General features: G+C 39.6%; 1 protein-coding gene across 4 annotated transcripts in view; it reads right to left on the reverse strand.

Annotated features, from left to right (window-relative positions):
- The window catches only part of LOC127946935 (S phase cyclin A-associated protein in the endoplasmic reticulum-like), a 105265-nt gene that overhangs the window by 3461 nt on the left and 79296 nt on the right, over positions 1–22508 (reverse strand). For all 4 annotated transcript variants that reach the window (XM_052543762.1, XM_052543764.1, XM_052543765.1 and 1 more), the window contains 3 exons: positions 19984–20139; positions 11974–12220; positions 9438–9587 (listed from right to left, as the gene is read on the reverse strand). In XM_052543762.1, the coding sequence (XP_052399722.1) occupies positions 9438–9587; positions 11974–12220; positions 19984–20139 (553 nt within the window). The remainder of the gene's footprint in view (positions 1–9437; positions 9588–11973; positions 12221–19983; positions 20140–22508) is intronic.

Genomic DNA, 22508 nt, shown 5'->3' on the forward strand with positions numbered 1-22508 from the left:
TAGTTAATTTGAAAAGACACTGAACTATTATAACGGCTAGCTGTCAGTATTCAATAAAATATATTTGTAACCAAAATTTTGTCCACCTTGCCTGCCACATTGGATTTATTTTGGAGTTTATTACAATGCATTGCAGTTTTGAGTAATTCATGAAGGATACATGCAACTTAGAATCTGGCAGAATAGAAGAACTTATTTCAAGGTGCATCTTTCAGTTTGGACCACAAAATTGTGACAATCTACGAAGGTTGAAGAAATTCACTCTTCAACAAAATGACAGTAAACTGTGGCCACAACCTTTGAGAACCATCTATTTTCTATTAAGATCTATAACATGCTGAAATGCATGTTTGTGGGTCAGGTTTTGGAGTTGAACCTTGCAAATAAGTCCCTGAAGCCAGTCCCACTTTAATAAATGAAGTAATACCCGTAATGGAGTTCGTACCAGGCGTATAGCCCCCCTTCGCCTTCCCATTTATCACTGCCTTCAATCACACTGTCAAATTCGGCCCACCTCTTAGAATTAAAACCAAATCACCACAGGCCTGGACTGATAAAACGCAGTGCCTGTGATGGGAAAAAAAACAGGACGTAGCCCCTAAATGCTACAAGCTTCCGACTCTGAGGGTTTGGGAGCCTGGGAAGGCCCTCGGCTCCCGGGAAGAGAACCAGAGAATTGGGAGGTCACCACAGTAAATCCTGCCTAGAGGGATTTGGGGGGAGAAAGATGAAGGAGGGAGTGTTAAACAGTCCCTATTACAGGTACACGCATCCATCCATTGCAGCTCTGCCCCAAATGCAAACCATAAGGGAGGGGAAAAACTCCCTGGGAACAGGGTGACATAAATTACCAGGATTTACAAGATTTTAAAAAATACTCTTAACAATACTCTTTCCATGGTATTCTCTGCTAATACCCCTCAAGGGTTTAAGAGCTTGACAAAGCAATAACTCACTACTTTTATCATTTAAAGGCTGAAGCACCTTAAAATGTAGTTCTACAGCAGTGTTCAAAGGCTATGGGTCCATGTCACTGTGTTAAGAACTGTTTAAAGATGCCTTGCCGAAACGACTAAAACAAACCACCGTGGAGCCTTTTAATGGTACTCAGAGCTGGAGTACAGTCTAGTCCATAACCGTCCGGCATCAGTCGACCAAACACCATGATTCAGAAGCTGGAGGATTGAAATTAATGCTCTTGCTCTGCTACTATGGAACAAATGGTGTAAAACATCTGGTTGTTTTCAGCGTAGGAGCAGCGTGGTGTCAGAACGGTGGGCAGGATGAAGGAAGGTCTTTTCTTGGCCAAATGTGTAGAGTATAGAATCAATCTCTCACATCAGTTCTGGACGAGACAAGGGAGTGGTAGAGATACTGCTGTATTCTAATCACTCATGAGACTGTTAAAAATGACCATGCCGCAGTCATACCGGATACCCGTTTACCTCATGAGCCCTTGGGACCTTCAGTGGGTATTCAGAACTTTAGACTGATTACTTGTCATACAAGAAGCTGACAACATGCTAGGTAATGTCAATTAAATGTGAAGAACTTTTTCCAAACAGGCTGTTCCATGTTAATAACATTGGCTAGGACTAGATTTTATTCAACAGGAAACTGGTCATTAAATATCAGAATCTGCAGTCAATTACTGAAAACTACTGCAAAAAACACCGCCTGCACCTGTTGACAGGGTTGGGAATCGTTAGACATTTTCCAGTTCTGATTCTGCCTAATGGTTCCGGTTCAATGAAAATCATTAAACTATTAAAAAAAGTGGTAAGGAAAAGTGCATAATACACAACTACTCAATGCTGTTTATTACTTAGTCAACTTAATTTAAAGGTTGGCAATGTCAAATTTCAACATATATTACAGTGTATAGATCTTCATAAATAGGGTTGGATATAGTAAGGCATTTTCCAGTTCTGATTCTATTTAATACTGATGAATTATTACGTTTTTATTTTTTTATTACTATTTTACCTTTATTGGATGTAGTGTTGCTGGAAGGTAGTAAGTAATGTTCAATAATGCTAGTCCATCAATCAGCATATGCTTCAAAGTTGATGTTTTTTACACTATCAATAACATTTTGCTTTTGAAGCAGGAATAAGCTGGCTGGCCAAATAGTCCCTTGAGGGCTGAGACACTTGTTCGTTTCCCTGAATTAATGAAATATAAACTGTTATACTTATAACCACGTATACACACACTCCATAAACACACGCCCCTATTTTACAAATAATACTGCAGTCCGGAGATGGTGTGATGTAATGAGTCGTTTCCACATTTTTCACCTATTCACTAAATAATCTATCCCTTATAGTTACATAACAATAGCAGTCATGACAATATGGGACAAATATAATGAAGTTTAGTGGCGGCAGGTTCTGCACACTGCTGGTACATGCACAGTCAGACAACGATGTCCACAGTTATCAAAGGTGCAAGTGCATGTACATTCGAGGGAAACGATTTGTTCTGCAGTTAAAGTCACAACGTGGCACATCTGTGGAATGCAAGTCAATGGAAACAATGTGCCCAGTAATTAAAGAGGCAGGGTGGCGTTTCTGTAATTTGGTTTGTGACATCCTTTATGGGAAACGCCGAATCATTAGAATACTGGCGTAAGGCTGCTCAAAGTGCTTGGTCAAGTGTAGCACCAGAGCTGAATTTCAAGAATTCTTGGTGTTGTTGACTGAAAAGACATTTCAGAGGTTTTGCTAATTATTACAGAGAAACTATATTTTAGAAATATCGATATTGTTGGAATCACTTTCAAAAACTTTTTTTTTTTTTTTTAGCTGATAAATTATAAAGACATCCATTCCATTCTGCTGGATTCAGGGCTTGAGTATTTAAAGTGGCGGTCAACATAATTGCAGCGCATTCTTATAATAAACAATGCTATCATGCCTTGGTGTGGACGCTAATAGTTAATATTATCTTTATATTGATAATTCTTGGTGTGAACAGTCCTTAATACCAGAAATATGTATTAATATAGATGTATAAATATTTAGGTACGTACAGCTGATTTTTGGTTTCAAACTGAGCTAGATTTTCAAAACATTTGATTTGCATGCAAACATCTTAATCAGTCTTCTGTCAGCTTGTGTCAGCTAAAATGTCTGACAAAGACTTATCTACGAATTAACGTCACTTTCATTAGTTGCCAACATTTTGATTTTAGGTTTAGTTTTGATAGATGTCTGCATTCAGTTGTATACGTAAACTCGTTTTGCAAAGCAGAATGAATTCGTGTAAATCGTTTGTGAAACCATTCTTTCCCGATGTGAGAGAGTATGAGTTTGTCTCTGTCTTTGGGGGTTGCGGTTTTGTAGACATTCCACCCACAAATCATGCAGCCATCTCATAATCCTTCAGCATGTGGTGCTTCATCTTCACACACCTAAACAATGAGCCCCCAACTTAAGTGTCCATGAAGGGGAGACGTACAGCTCTGAGAGAGCAGAGGTTACTTAATGCCCCAACCCAGGCAGCGAACTCACCCGCCTCTCTCTGGCCGAGAGGAATGACCCTGTCCCTAACCAGACCCAAACTTGGATTAGGACCTCAGCCAAGACCTCCTGTACCAGCATCTGCAGAGGTATCCATTCAGTCACTGACATGATAAAAGCAACGGCAGCCGTTTGAACTTGCCATTCGAAAGCGACCCCTCCCCCACTTTAACACAGATGACTAGAAAGAAAGGAAAAGACGAGGCCTAGTGTCTAGTGTAGGTCTTAAGTAGAGAGCACTGGAGTTTTCAAACGGGATCAGGCTTTTACAAGCGGCCCATTACATAACTCCAGGCCTGTCGACTGAAAACAAAGTAAGCGTAAAGTTAACGCAGTGAAACGCAAACAAGCACACTCCAAGCTGCTCAAGGTGTAGAGGAAGGAGACCTTTGAGCCAGGGCGTTTTTGTTCTTTGATGAAGACTTGATAAGACAGCAGAGGAGAGACCAATGGTGACAGTAAAATTAATGGCTTGTAGGATGTGCGGAGCCATGACAAAAAAAAAAAAAACCAGACTTTATAAAAAAACAATCCTTATTAGGATTGTTAAAAGAACTGGCTGGTGCAAATAGTTGTTTCAATCCTGTATCGGACACGAGGACTCAATGCAAATCCAGTAATGTTTTTCTCCTACTGTATTAAGAATATATCCAGGAAACAAAATGACTTCTGGCGTACTGCATTGAGTATTTCTTTTAATAATGGAAATAAACTATGTTTATTGGAAGTTGGCCACTGAGAATTATTACAAACTTGACAGTCATCAGGAGAGACGTTAATTAAATCTGTTCAGAATAAATACCAATCTCCGAAGGGGCAGAGTATAAACTTCTTAAATCAGGAGCTTTCAAACTTTTCGAAGACCCAAATATGATGATCCCCTTGCAGCTGTATATATTGGAAAATATTAACTGGAAATATTTACTTTCTATTAAGTTCCAAAGGGAAACAAAACTATGCATGTCAATATAATTCTAAAATAATAAAATACTTGTAATTAATTAAAACAATGTAATAGAGATCAGAATGAATGTCAAATTAGGTATACTTTTATATACTGATTTGTTATTTAAATGACTTATTTTATCTAAAATTATGTCTTTTTTATTTTCTTCGCACAATGGATGAGCAGTTCACTCTGTTATTTAATGTTGCTTCATAAATGCCTATATTGCATTGGACTGCAGAGCTAAATAAGTTTATAGTACATTTGATTCACATTTTGTGCAGCATGTTAAACGGGATCCATACATGCAGTATTCTGCACTGCTTATCTGTGAGAATGACAGAGAAATAAATCTGCGTTAGTTTTGCGTCTTGTTTTTCGATATAAATGGGAGGAGATGACGCAAGTGTCCCATACTGCCAAGACACCTCAGCAAAATTTCATTGGGCCCAGGATGTGTTCCATGTAACAAAACAACTGCAAATCTATGACTCTGCCTTAAAGATGAACCAAACCAAGAGGATGAGACAATGTTTTGCGCCGCTGATAAGACAGAAGGTCTGCCTACATACAAGGATGCAAAGAGAGCACTCAGAAGAGGAAGTTATGGCTGAAAGGTCTTATCTGAGCAACGCCTACCGCCCCCTCTTAACCGTCCATCCAGACAACCTGACGGCGACTGGTACACGGGCGTAAACATCAAATTAAAAGACTAAAAAAGACCTGTTTTCATCTCTCAAAGCAGAAAGAATGTTTCCTTGTCATAAAAAAGTGTATTGGCAAAGGATCACTGACTTACTACTGTTTGCTAAATAAATCAAGTGTCATCTTCGATCCTTCGAAAGATAATCTTTTGTTCTCGAGAAGCCATTCGGATCTGGATCATGCTCAAATACAGCATTAGACGCAAAAGGAGCCCTGAACACTGACAGAATTATGGGCAAACAAACAAACTTAAACAGACAAAAGACAGGAAAAAGTGGACAAAATTCAATCGTATGTTCAACTTGAGGTCACCCTTCAGGGAGGGCGTAAATCTTCCTCACTACCATCAATCACAGCTGTCCGCCTGCAACGTTTACAATCCCCGTTACAAGAAAATCAAAGATGTTTGGTGGATTTCCATAACACTGGCCTGCGGTGGTCTGGTCCATCTAATCAGAGAGGGTTGGGTTATCACTGCAGTAATGGACTGTTGAAGGAAGCGCTTCAACGTCAGTTAAAGCAGGATTGGAGCCCCAGTGTGAGGGCAAAGGAGATGCCCTGCACTTGTAGGGAAGAATCAAACATGAGATAGACGTAAAAGAGAAAAAGAACAGGAGGCTAAAGATAAGACCGTGAGTGTGGTGGATCGGCTCAGTCTGGCACTTTTGGAAATGAAGGGTCTAAAGGCTAAAAGGGGCTAAAGGGTTGTTAGCCTTAACCTCACTCTTGATGCTAAAACACCAAGTGTGTATAGATAATAAAAACAGATTTTTGCCTGGGAGCACTTACAAGCTATGCATGAGGAAGTTTGACGACGACTATCGACTGGACAAAAAAAATATTATGACAATCCCCTAACATGGCATAATCAGTTTAATGGAGTATAACTTCTACAGTGTACAGACACGTGAATTTCATTTTTGGATTAACAATAATAGAGAATCAACTAATGTGATCCAGATTTGAATGAGCATGTTAAGTAAATCCAAAAATAAATAAATAAAATGCAAAAAGTACTGTGAAATGAATTTTTTTTTAAATGTTTTTGAAAGGATCTTATGCTCACCAAGGATGCATTTATTTGACAAAATATACACTAATATTATGAAGTATTATCATTTAAAATAGCCTATTATGTTTTAAAATGTATTTTTTCCTGAAATGCCGATTTGCGGCTCAAGAAACATTTCTTGGAAATGATTAATGTTGATGTTATAAATTACTAGTGTTGGAACGATCCCTTTATTATCAATGTTTAAAACAGTTGGGTGTTAAAAGCTAAACAGAGACTATTTTTTGATTCATGCTGACATTAAGTAACATTAAAAATGAATTTCTTTTTGGTGCTGGCCACCATTCAGAAGCCTTTATGCCCCCTTGAATACAAACCCGTTTCCTATCAGCTATGACGGTGCATATCTCATCCTCTAAATGGCTCGGTGACTGAGGGTCTGAAAAATATACAAGTTGAAAAGAAAAAAAAAGTCCACCAGTAGTTTTTTCTACCTTTATGAGCTGCGTTATTTCTCTGATTTACACATGTAAACACAGGCTGGCTGAATCAGAGCGCAGCGCTGCGAGACAGTCTTTGTCTTCTGCCAGTGCTTACATTAGTCTGAAAGAGTCAAATATTCTCCATTTCTCCTGTACGAGGGCCGTGCGGACATATACCAGGGCCCCTGACACTGCCAAGTATCCGAGTGGAGAGGGGCGGGGCCACAGTGCCAAGATCTAAGCTGATGTTTGTCATTTCATTCAGTTTAAATGTGTTGAAGTACTTTTACGTGATTGGTTGGTGTTGCTGCAGGCATACTGTATATTTAGTTGATGGGGAAAAAACACAGAACAGAACATGACTCAGTGTGGTTGATTTTGAAATGCAGCAGGCAACCAAGGCAGTAACTTTTTCTAAGCTAATGACACGAGTTTAATCTCACAAGCTCTTACCAATATTCCACCTGCAAACAGGCAACTAACAGCCATATAAAATGATGCCACAAGTCACAATTCATCACGTCAGCTTGTGGTGGCTGCACACACGTGGTAGTCGAATCAAATAAACTTCAAATTCATTTGACCTACCAGCAGGAATTTTAGCCAAAATGCATCTTAGCTGAATAGCTTCGGCTCATTTTTTCCAGCCCTCTCCAGAGCACCTGCCAGTGGTGCTGCTGTTTTTAATAATAAACCCTGACGTGCGGCCAAATGGCGGAATAAAACCGCAGCTTGCATCCTGGAGAGAAGTCACAAGTTTAAAGACTTTGCAACCCGGCATTTTTCAAATTAACAAAGTGGGCTGGGAAGATATGAATATTCACGAGGCGTTATTCCCAACCCGCTCGTCGTTGAAGTTCCCCCATGTGAGCACAAAGCCCAATCATCTGTCACGTCCCCCTTGATTCAATCATCAACCCTCATTCAATTATCCAATATAATATGCAAATCAACCCAACAATGGCCAACAAATGCTAATTACCTACATCAAAATAATTAAATTGCACGGCGGGAGTGCAGAAAGACTGAACCTCCATAAAAACAGAGGCCGTTTCTTTAATTAAGAGCAAAAACGTTTTAAATTAGAAGCCTATAAATTGCAAGGACTCTGACCCCTCCCTTCCCCGTCCCCCAAGGGGACATTAAGACGTCACAGACGAGGTTTCCGCGTGAAGCACACATAACTAAAACCCGACCGAGTGTGGCGTACACACACCTGCCATGCGGTCGTCTGCTTCCAGGTAAACGGAGCATGCAGAGAGTATCAGGGACTCCCACTTCTTCATGCCAGGCTGATCTGTGATCTGGACTGCCAGGTTAGTTCAGCACCATTCCCCCCTCCACCAGGCCCAACAAAGAGCGGGCCAGCTGCCAGGAGGTGGATAACAATGTCTAGTCCTTCTACACAGTGCAGAGCCGACAGAGGTGGCAAAGCCACTGCATTATTCATCAGCCTCCTTTTGTTGCGATTGTGTCGGTTGTTTGTAAGGAGAAAAGTACACCTGCTCTTGATCTAATGATGACCAAACATTATACACACCTCAGTGACGGAGAGGAAAGGATCTTTTACGATGCTAAAAATATGCTTTGAGATACTGTATGGAAGAGTTTTTTGCAAACTACTGTTTATTCACAAATGTAAAAAAATGTTTTTTCATTTTTAAAGCACTTTATACAAGACTGATTGTGGCAAAGCAGCTTCACAGCGTCAAACAAGAAAATAGTTTATGTGACTATTGATTAATAGTCAGTAATGCAAGAATCCCATCAGTAACATTTCCTGGGATATATATAAATAAAAACACAAAACTAACTTTTATCTAAAATATAAAAAAATTATAATTCACAATAGTAATAAACTATTATTGTATCTCAATGACACTAAAATAACACTTATGATACAAATGTGCAATTAGTTATTTTTTTATTATTGACTGTTTTTTTGTTGGTTTTTTATTTTGCAGCACTGCAATCCCAAATTTTTATGTCACTATTCAATGTTACATAAACTATTATCCATTATAAAATGAATGTAACATTTAAACATATGGTATCATTCAATTCGCTGTGATTAATTTTTTTTTATAAATCAATACAAAAAAAACAACAACAGAATATTACCCATTGTTAGCGGTTTCAAGTAAATAACATCTGCTCATTTAGCTGTGAAAAATCTGTGATCAAATGGATTTACTACATGATCCGTCAAAAAATATGTTTGTTTTGGATATATCATTGTTCAGAAGTTTGGGTCAGTAAGGTTTTTCAACATTTCCCAAAGCCTCTTTTGCTCACCAAGGTTGCATTTATTTGATTTCCATCTTAATATATTTCGAAAAACACAATCCATTTTAATGATTTAAAGCTGAATTTTCAGCATCAACACTCCAGTCTTCAGTGTCACACGATTTGTCAGAAATCATTCTAATATACTGATTTGAGCAATGTTGAAAACAGATTTGCTGCTTTATATTTTTTTTGTTCACTGACACATTTCACAGGATTTTTTGATGAATAGAAAAATAATAGAATTTATTTAAAATATAAATCTATTGCAACAATTTAAATGTCTTTACTGTAATTTTTTATATACTTTAAATCAGCAAGGATGCATTAAAATAGTTTGGTGTGGGTACATTTGGTGCAAATGCTTAATATGCTAAAAATGCATCAATATATAATCACGATACAATATGTATTCATGAAACAGACGTGTTGGCACTCTTGCACACTAGAGAACAGAACAGTAATAATGAAGGTAATCCCACCTGGTTGTCTGGGTGGTTGACAGTGAAGTAGCCGATGCAGATGATGAGCTCGTGGAGCAGCTCCTCGGCGCTGTGTTGAGAGCAGTACCACAGCAGAGAACTCACAATGTGTCTGAAGGCCAGAGACAGACCCTCCGCTCCTAAAACACACTGGACACAACAGAAACCTACATCAGAGCCTGGCCAGTGGTTGAGTCAGTGAATAGCACTTAGAAAAGAAGTCTTCCTGTGCATTAGAAATGAAAAAAGGGGAGTGAAAAAAGTTGTGCAATACAGGGATTTTCACACTATTAAAGGAATAGATCACACAAATGTAAAACGTAATAATCATTTACTGATGCACATGTCGTTTGAAAAAACATATGACTTCAATCTTGTTCAGAACACAACAGAAGATTGGCTTTGGAGAACAGTGGGCAACAAAACAACACTGGAGGCTGTTAACTCTGCAAGAGAAGAAGCTGAAACTTGCTGCTTGAGAAAGTCGAACTGGTCCTGGAATCAGTAGTCCCAACTCCAGACCCCCCCCCCCATTCCCTCAAACTAAAGAGATGCTATCTGCTGGTCTAAAGACAGTATTTATTAAACATGTCGACATGACTGAACGCCTCAGGGTCAGCACTGAATCTACTGACATTTTCTGCTGGGTAGGAGAGTGTTATGGAGAGTCTAAACAGCCACAAACAACAACACCTGAAAATCTCAGCATATGTAATGGAAGCAAGTCACTGGATTTGGATCACCACAGATCGTCTGTTTGAACTGCCAGCGATGCATACAACTCTTGAGAATCGCTGTTGTTAGGATATAGAATGAAGAATAATTTACATGTGAATGCTTTTGAAGTATTATCTACTACTATATTAAAACAAATATATGAGGGTCTGATCAAAACTCTGATCAACGTGAAATATTGCAAGAAAATTGCCAAATTGCAAGACTTCAGATTTTTTGCCACTACTGAATATTTGTTTAACATATTCCAGCATATACCAGCAACAGCAACATATACCAGCAAACAATGTAAACATTAAAATGTGAATGTAATTTTTAGTTTAACACATTAGGTTCAAAGTAGAATAAGGATGACATTCATATGCTGGACAGAGGCAGAAGAGTCTCACAAAAACAAAACCAACACACACAAAAACAACAAAACATAAAACAAAACAGAACAAAAACAAATAAAAAGAATCCAAACAAAACAAAACGCACACAAAAACAACAAAACAGAACAAAAACAAATAAAAAGAATCCAAACAAAACAAAACACACACAAAAACAACAAAACAGAACAAAAAAACAGAACAAAAACAAATAAAAAGAATCCAAACAAAACACACACACACACACACACACACACACACACACAAAACAACATAAAAAAAAAAAAAACAAGAAACCACAACAAAAAACAAAACACCACGAAAACAAAACTGTAACCATGTTAAACATGGTTAAATCATATGCATTAAGCCTTATGACATTCACTTTGACAGTCTTCCTTTAAAATAAAATATTTTTAATTTTGGAGTTCTCTGAATGCACCATCTAAAGGTCAAAGACCAGTGTGCCACAAGGTGACCTTTATAAAAAGAAAATACTGAATGATAATCAATTATCAAAAAAGCCGAATATCTGGCACAGGAAATTGAAAAAGTCTGAGAGACCCACACTATTTACAGCAACATACTGAAGTAATTCACAGGTTTTCCGCCCTCCTCGTTCACGCCTAGGTGTTTACATGATGATTTAGCCTAGCCATACCGTTCTTGTCTCTTTATCGTGCCGGCTAAAGTACGACCGGAGCCTGTGAACGTTACTCCACTCTCCGTCCACATTACTCACCCGGAGCTTTCAACATGACTGGCTCGGGGTCAAAGGTCAGGTGTGTTTACATCCACCGGGTTAACTTTGTTCTGTGAAGATACACTGATATCCTACCAGTGGCTCTGAGGGGCATTTGGAGGAAACCCTGGCTGGCCATTAGCTTTGAGGCTTATGTCTTTACGGTCCCTGTTTGTGTTTGCGCAGACGTACCAACACAATCATTATGAGAGCTTTTTATTGCTTTCGCCGTTCAGAACGTCTGGCTGAATAATGGGGACCACATATCTGCCGCTAGCTGAAGGCCAAACCAGGGGTCTGCTGCGTTTAGAAAAAAAAACAAGCCGTGCTGCATTACTTTTAGCAGACAGGGTGGATTCATAGAGTTTAATACTTTAACAGGATGGACAGCATACCGCAAAGGAGATACAAGCATCACATACAAGCATCTTTCTGCAGGACATTGAATCAAAGAAGCAGGATCTCACAGGCCTCGGTACTTTTCAGAAGGTAAATGTGGTCTTATGGACTCTATAAAAAACTTGAGCCAGATACTTGTTTCTCAGTGTGCTCAAGCTAGGCCCTAAAAACAGAGAAATTTGGTGTGCTAACTAATTAAAGGTATATTTGTCCTGAAGATTGTAAATGTGATTAATTTAATTTTTCATACATACTATATCCATACAGGAGCCAGATCAGAAAAGAGTACCTGGAAGGCTGAGAGGTCCAGCAGGGCGAAGGTGTTGAGGAAGCGCAGCCCCTGGAGGGCCACCTGGATGACGGCGGGGCTGTAGGGCTGCTCGGGGCCCACGGGGCCGGTAGAGAGAGAGTCGGGGAGAGCACTGTGGAGCAGGATGCAGTACAGCATGTGAAGGACGCCCACCAGGTCAGTGCTCTGCAGGAGGGCCGTCAAACCAGTGGAGTCCTGAAGTTTGTTGTCAAAGATGCTCAGGGAACTGAGAATGAGAATTGCAATATGCAATATGGTTATTATGCAATTTTCATTTTTACAAGGTGTCTATAGATGAACAAGTTAAATTAAAACACATTTTACTTGTGTGAAATTTAAGACCAAACCTGTGATGGAAATACACAGTAACATGTATAATGTGAAAATAAAACAAAATATAATTTCTTATTACAATATACACTGAACTTATCATATCAGAAGACAATACCCCATACAAAATATCCCCTCTTAAAACAAATCATCATTTTGTTGGTGTAAACGATTTCTTAATAAGCAATATTTTCATCAGTGTTCTATCAGCTTTTATATACCTGTATAACCTATATACCCCAGGATGTTATAAACCTTTATAAAGGCCAATATTTTTTAATGTATGCATCTCCTTTCATGTCAAATTCTAACAACTGATCAAGATATTCAATATACACTATAGAGCTATTACCAATCAAATTAAAACTTAAAACCAAAATTAAAACCAATCAAAAAAAAAAAAGTTTTAAATCAAATTTTTAATATACAAATAGAAATTTTAGGGAAAAATGCATACTTGGTGGCAGTAAGTCACTTATTCAACCAACCAATTCCTTCATAACGCTTTATCATTCGGTAACAAAATCACAGATTGTTTCTTGGACAATGTTCTGTTCTGATCTTCATTGGTGAAATAGAACAAAACAGTCAAAAGTATCTTAACATACAGTACTTTACTTGTTTGTTGAACTAATATCAATGTAACATTTGCAACTCTGAAAATATTCAGCAAAATATCACCTTGCCATTGTATGTTACTTAACTATATCATATTATAAATAAATTAAACATTAAGATTTTTTTTTTTTTTGTGTCCTGATTAGGAAGGGTCTGTTTTGTAACAAATACCTTCCAATTCTTATTATTAGACTTCACTGTGCTCCAAGGCATTTGTATCCATCTCCTGACTTGCCTGTCCAATACTCTACTCCCGAGATCTTTGTGTCAGTGTCTTTCCGCCCACAGTTGATTGGTAGTGAAACTGAAGCACTAGGAAGGACTGAAATGCTCCAGGAAAGCTCTCTTAATGCTGAGCTTATCAAAATGACCACAGCTGATCCCAACTGAATGTCAAATGACTCTGTGTGCCTTTGAGAAGGTGATTAGCTACAACTCATTAAAGGAGGGGGTGAAATGCTATTTCATGCATACTGAGTTTTTTACACTGTTAAAGAGTTGGATTCCCATGCTAAACATGGACAAAGTTTCAAAAATTAGGTTGTACGTTTGAAGGAGTATTTCTGTTCCAAAAATACTCCTTCCGGTTTGTCACAAGTTTCGGAAAGTTTTTTTCGAGTATGGCTCTGTGTGACGTTAGATGGAGCTGAATTTCCTTATATGGGTCCTGAGGGCACGTCTGCCGGAAGAGCGCGCGCTCCCGTATAGCAGAGCACTGAGAGCACAACAGACTTCACTGATCAGAGCGAGAGCGTCGCGAAATGTCACAAAAGGAGTGTGTTTTTGGTTGCCAGGGCAAGACAACCCTGCACAGATTACCAAAGAAAAAACAGCATTAAGGGACCAGTGGATGGAGTTTATTTTTACAGAGCATCAACGGAGTTGTGCAAGTGTTTGTGTTTGTTCCCTGCATTTCGAAAATGATTGTTTTACAAACAAGGCCCAGTTTGACGCCGGATTTGCGTATCGTTTATTTCTTAAGGATGATGCAATCCCAACGAAAAAGGGTCACGATCGTGTGTTGGAACTGCAGGCGGTGAGTAAAACTGCTTAAAATATCTCTGCCTCCTTGTTAGTGCGTCCGCCTCCCATGCCAGAGACCCGGGTTCGAGCCCCGCTCGGAGCGAGTCGTTGCTGCTGCTGCTCTCGTTCAGTTTCAGCCTCGGGATCTGATTCTGGATCATAAATATACGCTGAATCTGACTGTTAGCCATGGTTTGTTTTGGATGATGTTGTTTCCCTCACGGTCACAGCTGCCAGACGCTCTCAACGCAAAAGCCTACTGGCGCTCGTGATTCTACATAATAAAACTAAAGAATTTTTGGAGTTATGAAGGATGCAGTACTACTCTATAGGTACTCAAGATTAACAGGATATTGAGTGAAAACGAGCATTTCAACCCCCCTTTAAGTTTAGAAACACTTTTTATAAGGGAGGGGGGGATACTTTTTCCAACTCTATGATTCAGTTTTTTAATTAATTTTTTTCTGACATGTCGGTGTTAATCTTTGACATGTATGTTGTATGTTGCACTGAGTAAATACAGCTGAATAAAATAAAAACAGTGTCTGTCTTTATTTCAGGCTGCAAAGTAAAAATTTTAGGGGGGGGGGGTGATTATTTTCTATACCCACTGTATTATTATTATTATTAATATTACCTATTTAACTCATGCAGCCAAATATACAACAACAACAGCAAAAACAAGTATTATTTTTTACTACTACTACTACTACTATTATTATAAAACCAATTTTATTTTATCATTCTGGTATAATAAAAATAATAATTATTATTAAAATCTATTTAACTCATGCAGCCATAATTACAATAATAATAGTGAAAAAATACCACTACTATTACAACAACAAAAAAATAAAACGAAGAAATACATTTTAATTTAATTTTTGCCAAAATTAGTTAAACAAAATATTAGTTTTTGTAGTTTAGACGTAGTTAAAAAATCTATCTTTTAATTCTATGCAATGCAGATGCTTCAAATATAATAAAGTAAATAAATAAATTGCATATACTTCACAGCATACACACTGCATATTTATTTTTTTTAAAAGCAGGGCAGTATGCCAATCTAAACATAACCAAACAAATGGCAGCAGGCATTTATAAAAAGCATCTAACGTTAAGTAGGAAAGTACTCTTACTCAAATATCCTCAAACAAGATCTATCACACATGATGTGCTAAAAAAGGACACTTTGTACAACAGGACAGGTAATACCTGTTACCAGTGACTGACACTCAAGAAATTAAAAACAATTCAGGGTCAGAACTACTGTTATTCTAACAGCAAGGTCAAAGGAGCTTCTCATTATATCACACATATACATACATATACATACATACATACATACATACATACATACATACATATATATATATATATCAGGCCAGTGAAATAAGGTTCTTCAAGTTTACGCACCTGAATCACTGGCCTTTCAAACAAAGTCAGCAGTGCACAGTACTGTTGTATAGTGCACAGGGGAAGTGTGGCAAAAGGTAGCAGAGGTGTGGTCTGGAAGCCTCAGAACCTGAAGTGTTGCTGGCTGCTTGCTTAAGCCGCAAAAACCGAAGACCCAGGATGTAGGGGAGTGTGGGATGCCTGGTCCTCGTGGCTTCTAGATTTACTGGCTAGACCAGAGCCTGTCCGTTCTGATTTGAATAACGAGGGTAAACCCCATCTGTGAAGCATGCCTATGGGGCAGATATGGTAACTGGTAACATTTGGCTCTGCCTGACTCAGTAATGAACACTGAGACACAGTGAGGGTGGCTGTGGTCTAATATATGAGGAGAGATGGGAAAGACTTTACACTTCTGAGCCTGGGATCAGAGACTGGAGATCAGAGAGAAGTTAAGTAAAATAGAGAGAGGAGAAGAAAGAATGGGGCAGTATACTAGGGCTGTCAATGTTAACGAGATTTAAAAAAAAAAAAAAAACTTAACGCGTTAAAATAATTCAACACGATTAATGCAAAATTACTTAAGCACAATTTCTAGGGACAGAAAAAAAAATCTATTTGGAAATGGATAGAATGTGATGGACAATGTTATCTTTATAATGGATAGAGTGAGATGGAGAAATGTATAAAAGAATACTTTTAATATACTAAGAGATTTAAGAGAAATGTATGTACAGAGTACAGAGAGAATGATATAATGTGGTGGGCAGATTTATGAAATGAATATAGAATATATATGATGGCAGTTGTAAAATATGAATGCATAGAATGTTTTAAAGAGGTGTATGACAGAACAGGTCTATAAAATAAATGTATAGAACATCCAGAGAGACTGATAGAATTTGATAGACAGATTTATTAAATGAATGGTAAGAACATATTGAGGAAAAAACAATTATTTGGTGCACAAACATAAATGAGGAATGCACAGAATGCATGGAGATGACAGAATGTCACGTGGAGATATAGAATCAATTAGCAGAATGCAATAAAAAAAGGTGGACAGAATGTGTTAGACATATGTATACAATGAATGTGTAGAACGCGCAGAGAAATGTAATTGCCAGATGGACAGAATGAATATCTAGAGTTTAAGGAGATATTATTGTAGAGAGGAGGTAAGGGCATCATCTTTAAATGTGACAAACCCCAGATTGGTCTGGTGATTCTTGGGTTATGAAGTTATGAAGCTGGCATCCAAGCATCTCATACACCAGTGAACATCCTGGAGCTCTCCACACAGCAGCGTAACTTCCAAAGTGGAGGGAAGTCTTGGAACTTGGACAACCGTCTGTCAGCCAATAGCATTGGCTCCACAACTATGCAAACTCGCATCACTCTCTGGCCATCTTGTGTTGCAGCACATTTAATTAAGACCCATCTTACCAGATTTATAGAGGCATGTTTGTGTGTCTTAGTCAGGACAACACCCTGCGGATTAGCAGGATTGGTAACTTCATACCCCTGAGGTTCTGAGCAGAAGCGAGGCCTGAAGGCTGATCTGAGAAAAGATCTTCCATTACTGTCGCAACGGCAAGAGTCTGGATTTTGGTTTCAAGGGCTGATCCCTAAACAGCACAAAAGGGGCTGGTTCTACAAGGTGTCACATTGCAGTTGAGGATATATCCGTGAACACTACACCAAGTGCACTGGAGGGGAAACGGACCTTCTGGTGAGCCAAGGGGAGAAAGGAGTGTCATTGCCGAAGTTGAGGTTTCCCCCTCACAGAGCTTGAGATAACAGCAAGTGCAAGAGATCGGCTACTTGGGAATTAGCTTCCGAGTGGAAGCCACCTTGTGGGACTGATCTTGGCTCTGCACCCCTCATCTATGTTTAACCTTAACTGGTGTAAGAAAATCCCTAGAACTGGTCTCAGTTCAGAGGAGAAGGGCAGCATTCACCGACAGTCATGATCAGTGTCCACATGAGGGAACAAAGACTTAGTTCTCACAGATTGACTGTGCATGATGAACTTCACATCTCCTGACCCTGAAACAGGAGACAGTGGAGCGGGATGAAAGTGAAAGGCCTGACAGAAGCAATTTGAGCCTAACCACTGAACCCAAATCAGCATCGTCTGATTAATCACAGCTTACAGCAAAACCTGTGGTAATGCTGTTAGTGTCTACTCCACTTCGAGAGTATGAGACAAAATATATCTGAAACTTGCCATGAAACGATTTCCTTGAGGGAAAAAGGGCAATTTAACGACTCAAGAAAATATGCTTTCTAAATCAGTCAATGTGTCTAAAACCCTGCTGGATCCATGACACCTTGCGGTTGATGCATAAGAGTCAGGAAGTTTGGAAGGAATGGGGTCGGGAGCTGAATACGCCCTGAACCATTTCCCACCCCTTTTCCTGTTCTCTCTCCCAATACCTTCTTGTTGCTTCACACCAGGAGTGCTCAGTCTTGCTTTTATTGATCTACGTTCCTGCATAATATGAATCCAAAATGCATGTGCGCCAAATAATCAAGGTTTAGGAGTACTTTGAAAGACTACAGACAGAGCAGAAACCTAGCAGGAAGGTAGATATCCAGAAACAGGATAGCGCAGGAATTTCTCTATTAAGCCCCTTTCACACTGCGATTCTGGAAAATAAACGGGTAATGTGACCTGGCAATTGTTCCCGGGTCACTAGATTTTGCCCCTTTCACACTGACTGGGAGTTTCCGGAATATGTGCGTTCGTTCACACGCAACACGTAAAGGTCCGTAATGACACGTGACATCAGGATGTGACTTATAATGTGTACGATTCGGAAACGCTAGGCACATCAAACTTTCTTTAAACTGGCGAATGATCTCAGCTTCAGCGCTGATAGTGAGGAACTACCCGATTTCTGCTTCGTTACAATTTGCACATATTTTTTCGTTGCGAACGTTGATCCGCCTTCAAAACACCTGGTAAACGAGTCGCACGATAATGTGCGTCATAACTACGACACACCCTTTACGGCATTAGTTCTGGCTTTTGTTCACAGATAGCTTGTTCCGGGACTGAACCCAGCAATGTTACTAGGTTCCCAACCCAGGAATCAATCCTGGGACGTGTCTGCGTTCACACAAAAGGCAATCCGGCAACTTTCCGGACCCAACGTGCAGTGTGAAGGGGCTTTAGTTAACTTTAGAAAAGAAAGTCCCCTGATCCAAAGCAGATACACCACCATTTCAATCTATTCTGACTGCAACACATGCCACAACTCATAAGCCAACACGTTGTCATTAGCTCAGCACAAGCACTCCTTGACAAGCTTTTATTGACTTTGATGATTATCGATATTTAATCCCACCAAATACACTGGTAGTCGGTGACAGAAACACAAAGCACAGGCTGTAAGAACAAATCCCAGGGTCTGGCAACTGCAAGTAAGCAGAGCAACTCAGACATGTCTAACACGAACCACAAAGGGACAACTTCCTGGCCTTCAGCATAGTGAAGAATGATGGAATGGAGCGCTGACTTGATTAAGAAAGATGCTGATTATGCTGCTGAGCAGGACTATTAAAGAAAAGAACTGGCACTGGAGTTTCTCACAGATATTCAGTGTCAGAAGCCAAAGGATGTTGGGAGAGACACTAGAGTTGTCATAACCAGCTGCGTGGCATTATAGCACGCAACAGCTGGAACAGAACATAGCTGGCCAATAAAGGAGGAGCTATGACTTTCGAAGAAACTCCAAAATCCATGTGGAATGGTCAGACTATAGTTTGGTAATGAAACAGTGGAGATCAAGAGAGTTTCATTCAAATAGTTCTGAAACACATCAGCAGCATGGTTGAAAATTATTTCAGTATAACTTTCTTCCTACATTTTTACACACCTTACAATCAGGCCCAGATGAAAAATGCATTTTTTTTTTCATTTCAACACCACATCTCATGTGTTATATTGTGTTTTCACAATGTAGAAAAAACAATCACTCCTACAAAGTTTAAAGAGCAAGTATGTAGAATGCAACAGTGCAGCATCACAGTGATTTGTCTTTTCTGCAAGTCAGGGTTAGAGGTCAAAGGCGGGATACCGCAAGCTGTGACTGTGTGGTTAGCCTCTGTCAGCAGTTGTGCATGCACAAACACACTACGACACACACACACACACGTGGGTGGGCTGCAGTCAGGAGTTTACAGTGCGGGGAGACAGAGCATTAGGGCCACTAGATGACTATCAGCACAGGCTCTGCAGGGCTCACGTCAGACACTGGGAAATGAGCTGCTGATTGATGGAGCTGTTGTCTCTGGTCTGAACAACAAAACTACAGTGGACATATTTATTTAGAAAGGAATGAGGTTATCTACTGGTCTGGGGATGTTTGGGAATGGTGCAACCACTAGAAATAGATACTGTAGACCTATCATGCTACAGTAATGATATTTTTAAACCTTAAGAACCCTATAGTACTGATTAACTACAATACCCATGGCAACAGGTAATTCAAAAGCAATTCAAAGAATACCACAATATAATAATGAGGTCCCAGGATAGGCCATGCTACTTTTTTTGAAAACGGATGACAATGATGGAGAAATAAAAAAAGTACAGTAACATTAGAAACCACTCACCGACCAGTCACAGCAAAACATAACTTGCACATCCCATGAAGAAAAGCTGTGGCTTGCTCGAGAAAGGAAGCCATCTTGGGACTCTCATCAATCGGTCCTTGTACAGACAGGAAACAGCCGTACAGCTTGTCGATCAATCCCATGTTCACCACATAGCTGAAGAGGGGGGAAAAGCCAAAATGAGTCAGACTTAACAAAAAACTGAATAAATTGTTAACATTTGTTTTCTGTTGTTCGCCATTTTGGATGAATTTTCCACCAAGTAAGCCACACTACTTGGGATTTCCTTCTCTAGGGTAAATGTAATATTGGGCCAAAATGAGATATCTATAAGAGCAGCATGTAGTTTTGGACTTTCTGTAAGAGGCTTCAGTGGGAGCACACTTATGATGCCATAAATGTTGTCTAAGTAGACAGCTCATGGTCATGTAGGCCACTGCAATCCAGAACACTCTTGGCCTGAAATCTGAGCCCACAACTCCTGCCCATTACGTCTATATCTCTAATTTGTCTGGTCAAATGAAAGGTCTCATGATCGTGTTGGTCCGCACCCTCCTGGCTACAAATCAGGCCTAATTACAGTATTAGTGGATGACTGCATCTCCGAGTCCCAGCTTAGATCTAGAACAGGAGGAAAGCCCCCCTTCTTCCCTCATGGCTCAGGTATTCTGTCCCTCCACCCTCTCCCACCTCCGGCACCGCCGAAAGTCTCCTGGCAGTCAATCACTGGACCTCCCAGCGAAGTCTGGGCCAGCATTCTGTGGCTCCAGCGCAGCAAAGAGCTGAGTCAGACGCAGATCCACATCTCACACACACCACTCTGTTTCCCAGTCTTCCTAAGTCCACCCTTTTCACCTTCATTTTCTCTTTTTCTACTTCGCTTTTGTTACAGCTGTCAGTCAAATAAGGCTGCACTCAATAAAGGTAATTACAACTCTCCCTCCTCCTCCTTATCAACAGGTTGGCCATCACCTGAACTAAATCTCCTTGTTATGGCTTTATCCTTCTCTTGGGTTTGGCTCGAGCAGAAAGCGCCTTTCCACACACCATTGTGCAGCCTTTCAGACACTTCATCCAGCCAACAAGAACCAAAGTGATCAGTCATAATTAGTTCCAGCCAAAGGTGTGATTTTCCACCAGGAGTTTTTCCACCAACATCAAATTCAATTCTACAAATTCTGACCTACATCATTTGGTTTTCACTTTATTTTCAACATCTGACAGATACTAAGAGAAATGCAACAATTTGTTGGACTTATGACCAGCTGCTAATGCTTACATTGAACCTTGGTGGTCATTTGGGAAATGGACGTTTGAATCTGGTCTTCGTACCAGTTCTATTCCCCCAATAAATCAGTTTCCTTTTTACTTCTGCAGTCAGTGAACATTGCAATAGTTAAAAAACTTTAAAGTATAAAAACTTTTTATAGTCTTGTTTATGGTGTCAAAACCGAAAAGGAAAAAAAAGGTCTACTTTATTTCTTCCCTGCGGTTTTATTTTTGGTGATCCAGCCACTACTTGGCCTGTTCCGGCCATGTCTGTAAGGTCACTCCACGGTCACAGCACTGGGGTTGAGACTGCTCGTGTCAAACAAATCACAGGAGGGAAAACTGAGGGATTGTGGGAAGCTTGGGATTCTTAGCAGGCTGGGCTGTCTGCCTTTCCTCAGAGAGCAGGGGAAAGCCCAGCACTGGCGCTCTCCTCCACACAGCCCTACTCTTATGTGGAGTTCAACTTCAAGTCGTGCACTTCCAGAAGGGAATTTTGGCTGATGTGGAGACTAAAAACTTTGGTTTAGAGCACGGATATAAGGAGGAGTTTCAAACTAATTTAGCGAAAAGGTGAATCCAAGAACATACTCTATCCAACCAGCCAGGTCCTATTAGATGCACAAGGCTATTATGTCATTAAATTGGAATAGTCTTTTGAACAAATTTCCCAGACTGTCTGTCAAGCTAACCTCTGGATCCATTCCAAGAGGTCATTCCCTACACAAGGGATCTCATACCAAGAAACTAGTGTAATTTTACATTGCAAAAAATATCTTTGCTAACAAAAGCCATGTTACTCTTTATGGTTGTATGATGTGTGGTTAGTGTGAACCCAACAGTAGCGACTGTTGGTATTTGTTTTCAACGCAGCTAGCTTGCTAAGTTACTAACAGCAGTGTGCTCCTATTATGCCATTTTGAACATAGCCTTTCATGTAGCGTGTAAAGTTGTAAATCCGAAAGTGCACGATAAGTTGTTGTCAGTAATACGAATCCCACTTCTGTGACGGCTAAAGGTCACATGTTAACATTTGCATTATTGCCTCCCTATGTTCTACCATACAAGGCAGAAATATTTATAAGTGATGCAAAAGACTACGCACGCTAGGCATTAACGTTACCATTGTAAACATGGTAAATGTGACCACTTGAAGAAATCAGACGTCAGCTTCTTATTCTCGATCACAATCATGTATTTATTTAGTAAAATTGTATCTGTCATAAGTCTCGTCTCAAGAGTTTATCTCCACGTAG

Source organism: Carassius gibelio, chromosome A25 (assembly GCF_023724105.1).
Source record: "Carassius gibelio isolate Cgi1373 ecotype wild population from Czech Republic chromosome A25, carGib1.2-hapl.c, whole genome shotgun sequence".
Lineage (NCBI taxonomy): Eukaryota > Metazoa > Chordata > Actinopteri > Cypriniformes > Cyprinidae > Carassius > Carassius gibelio.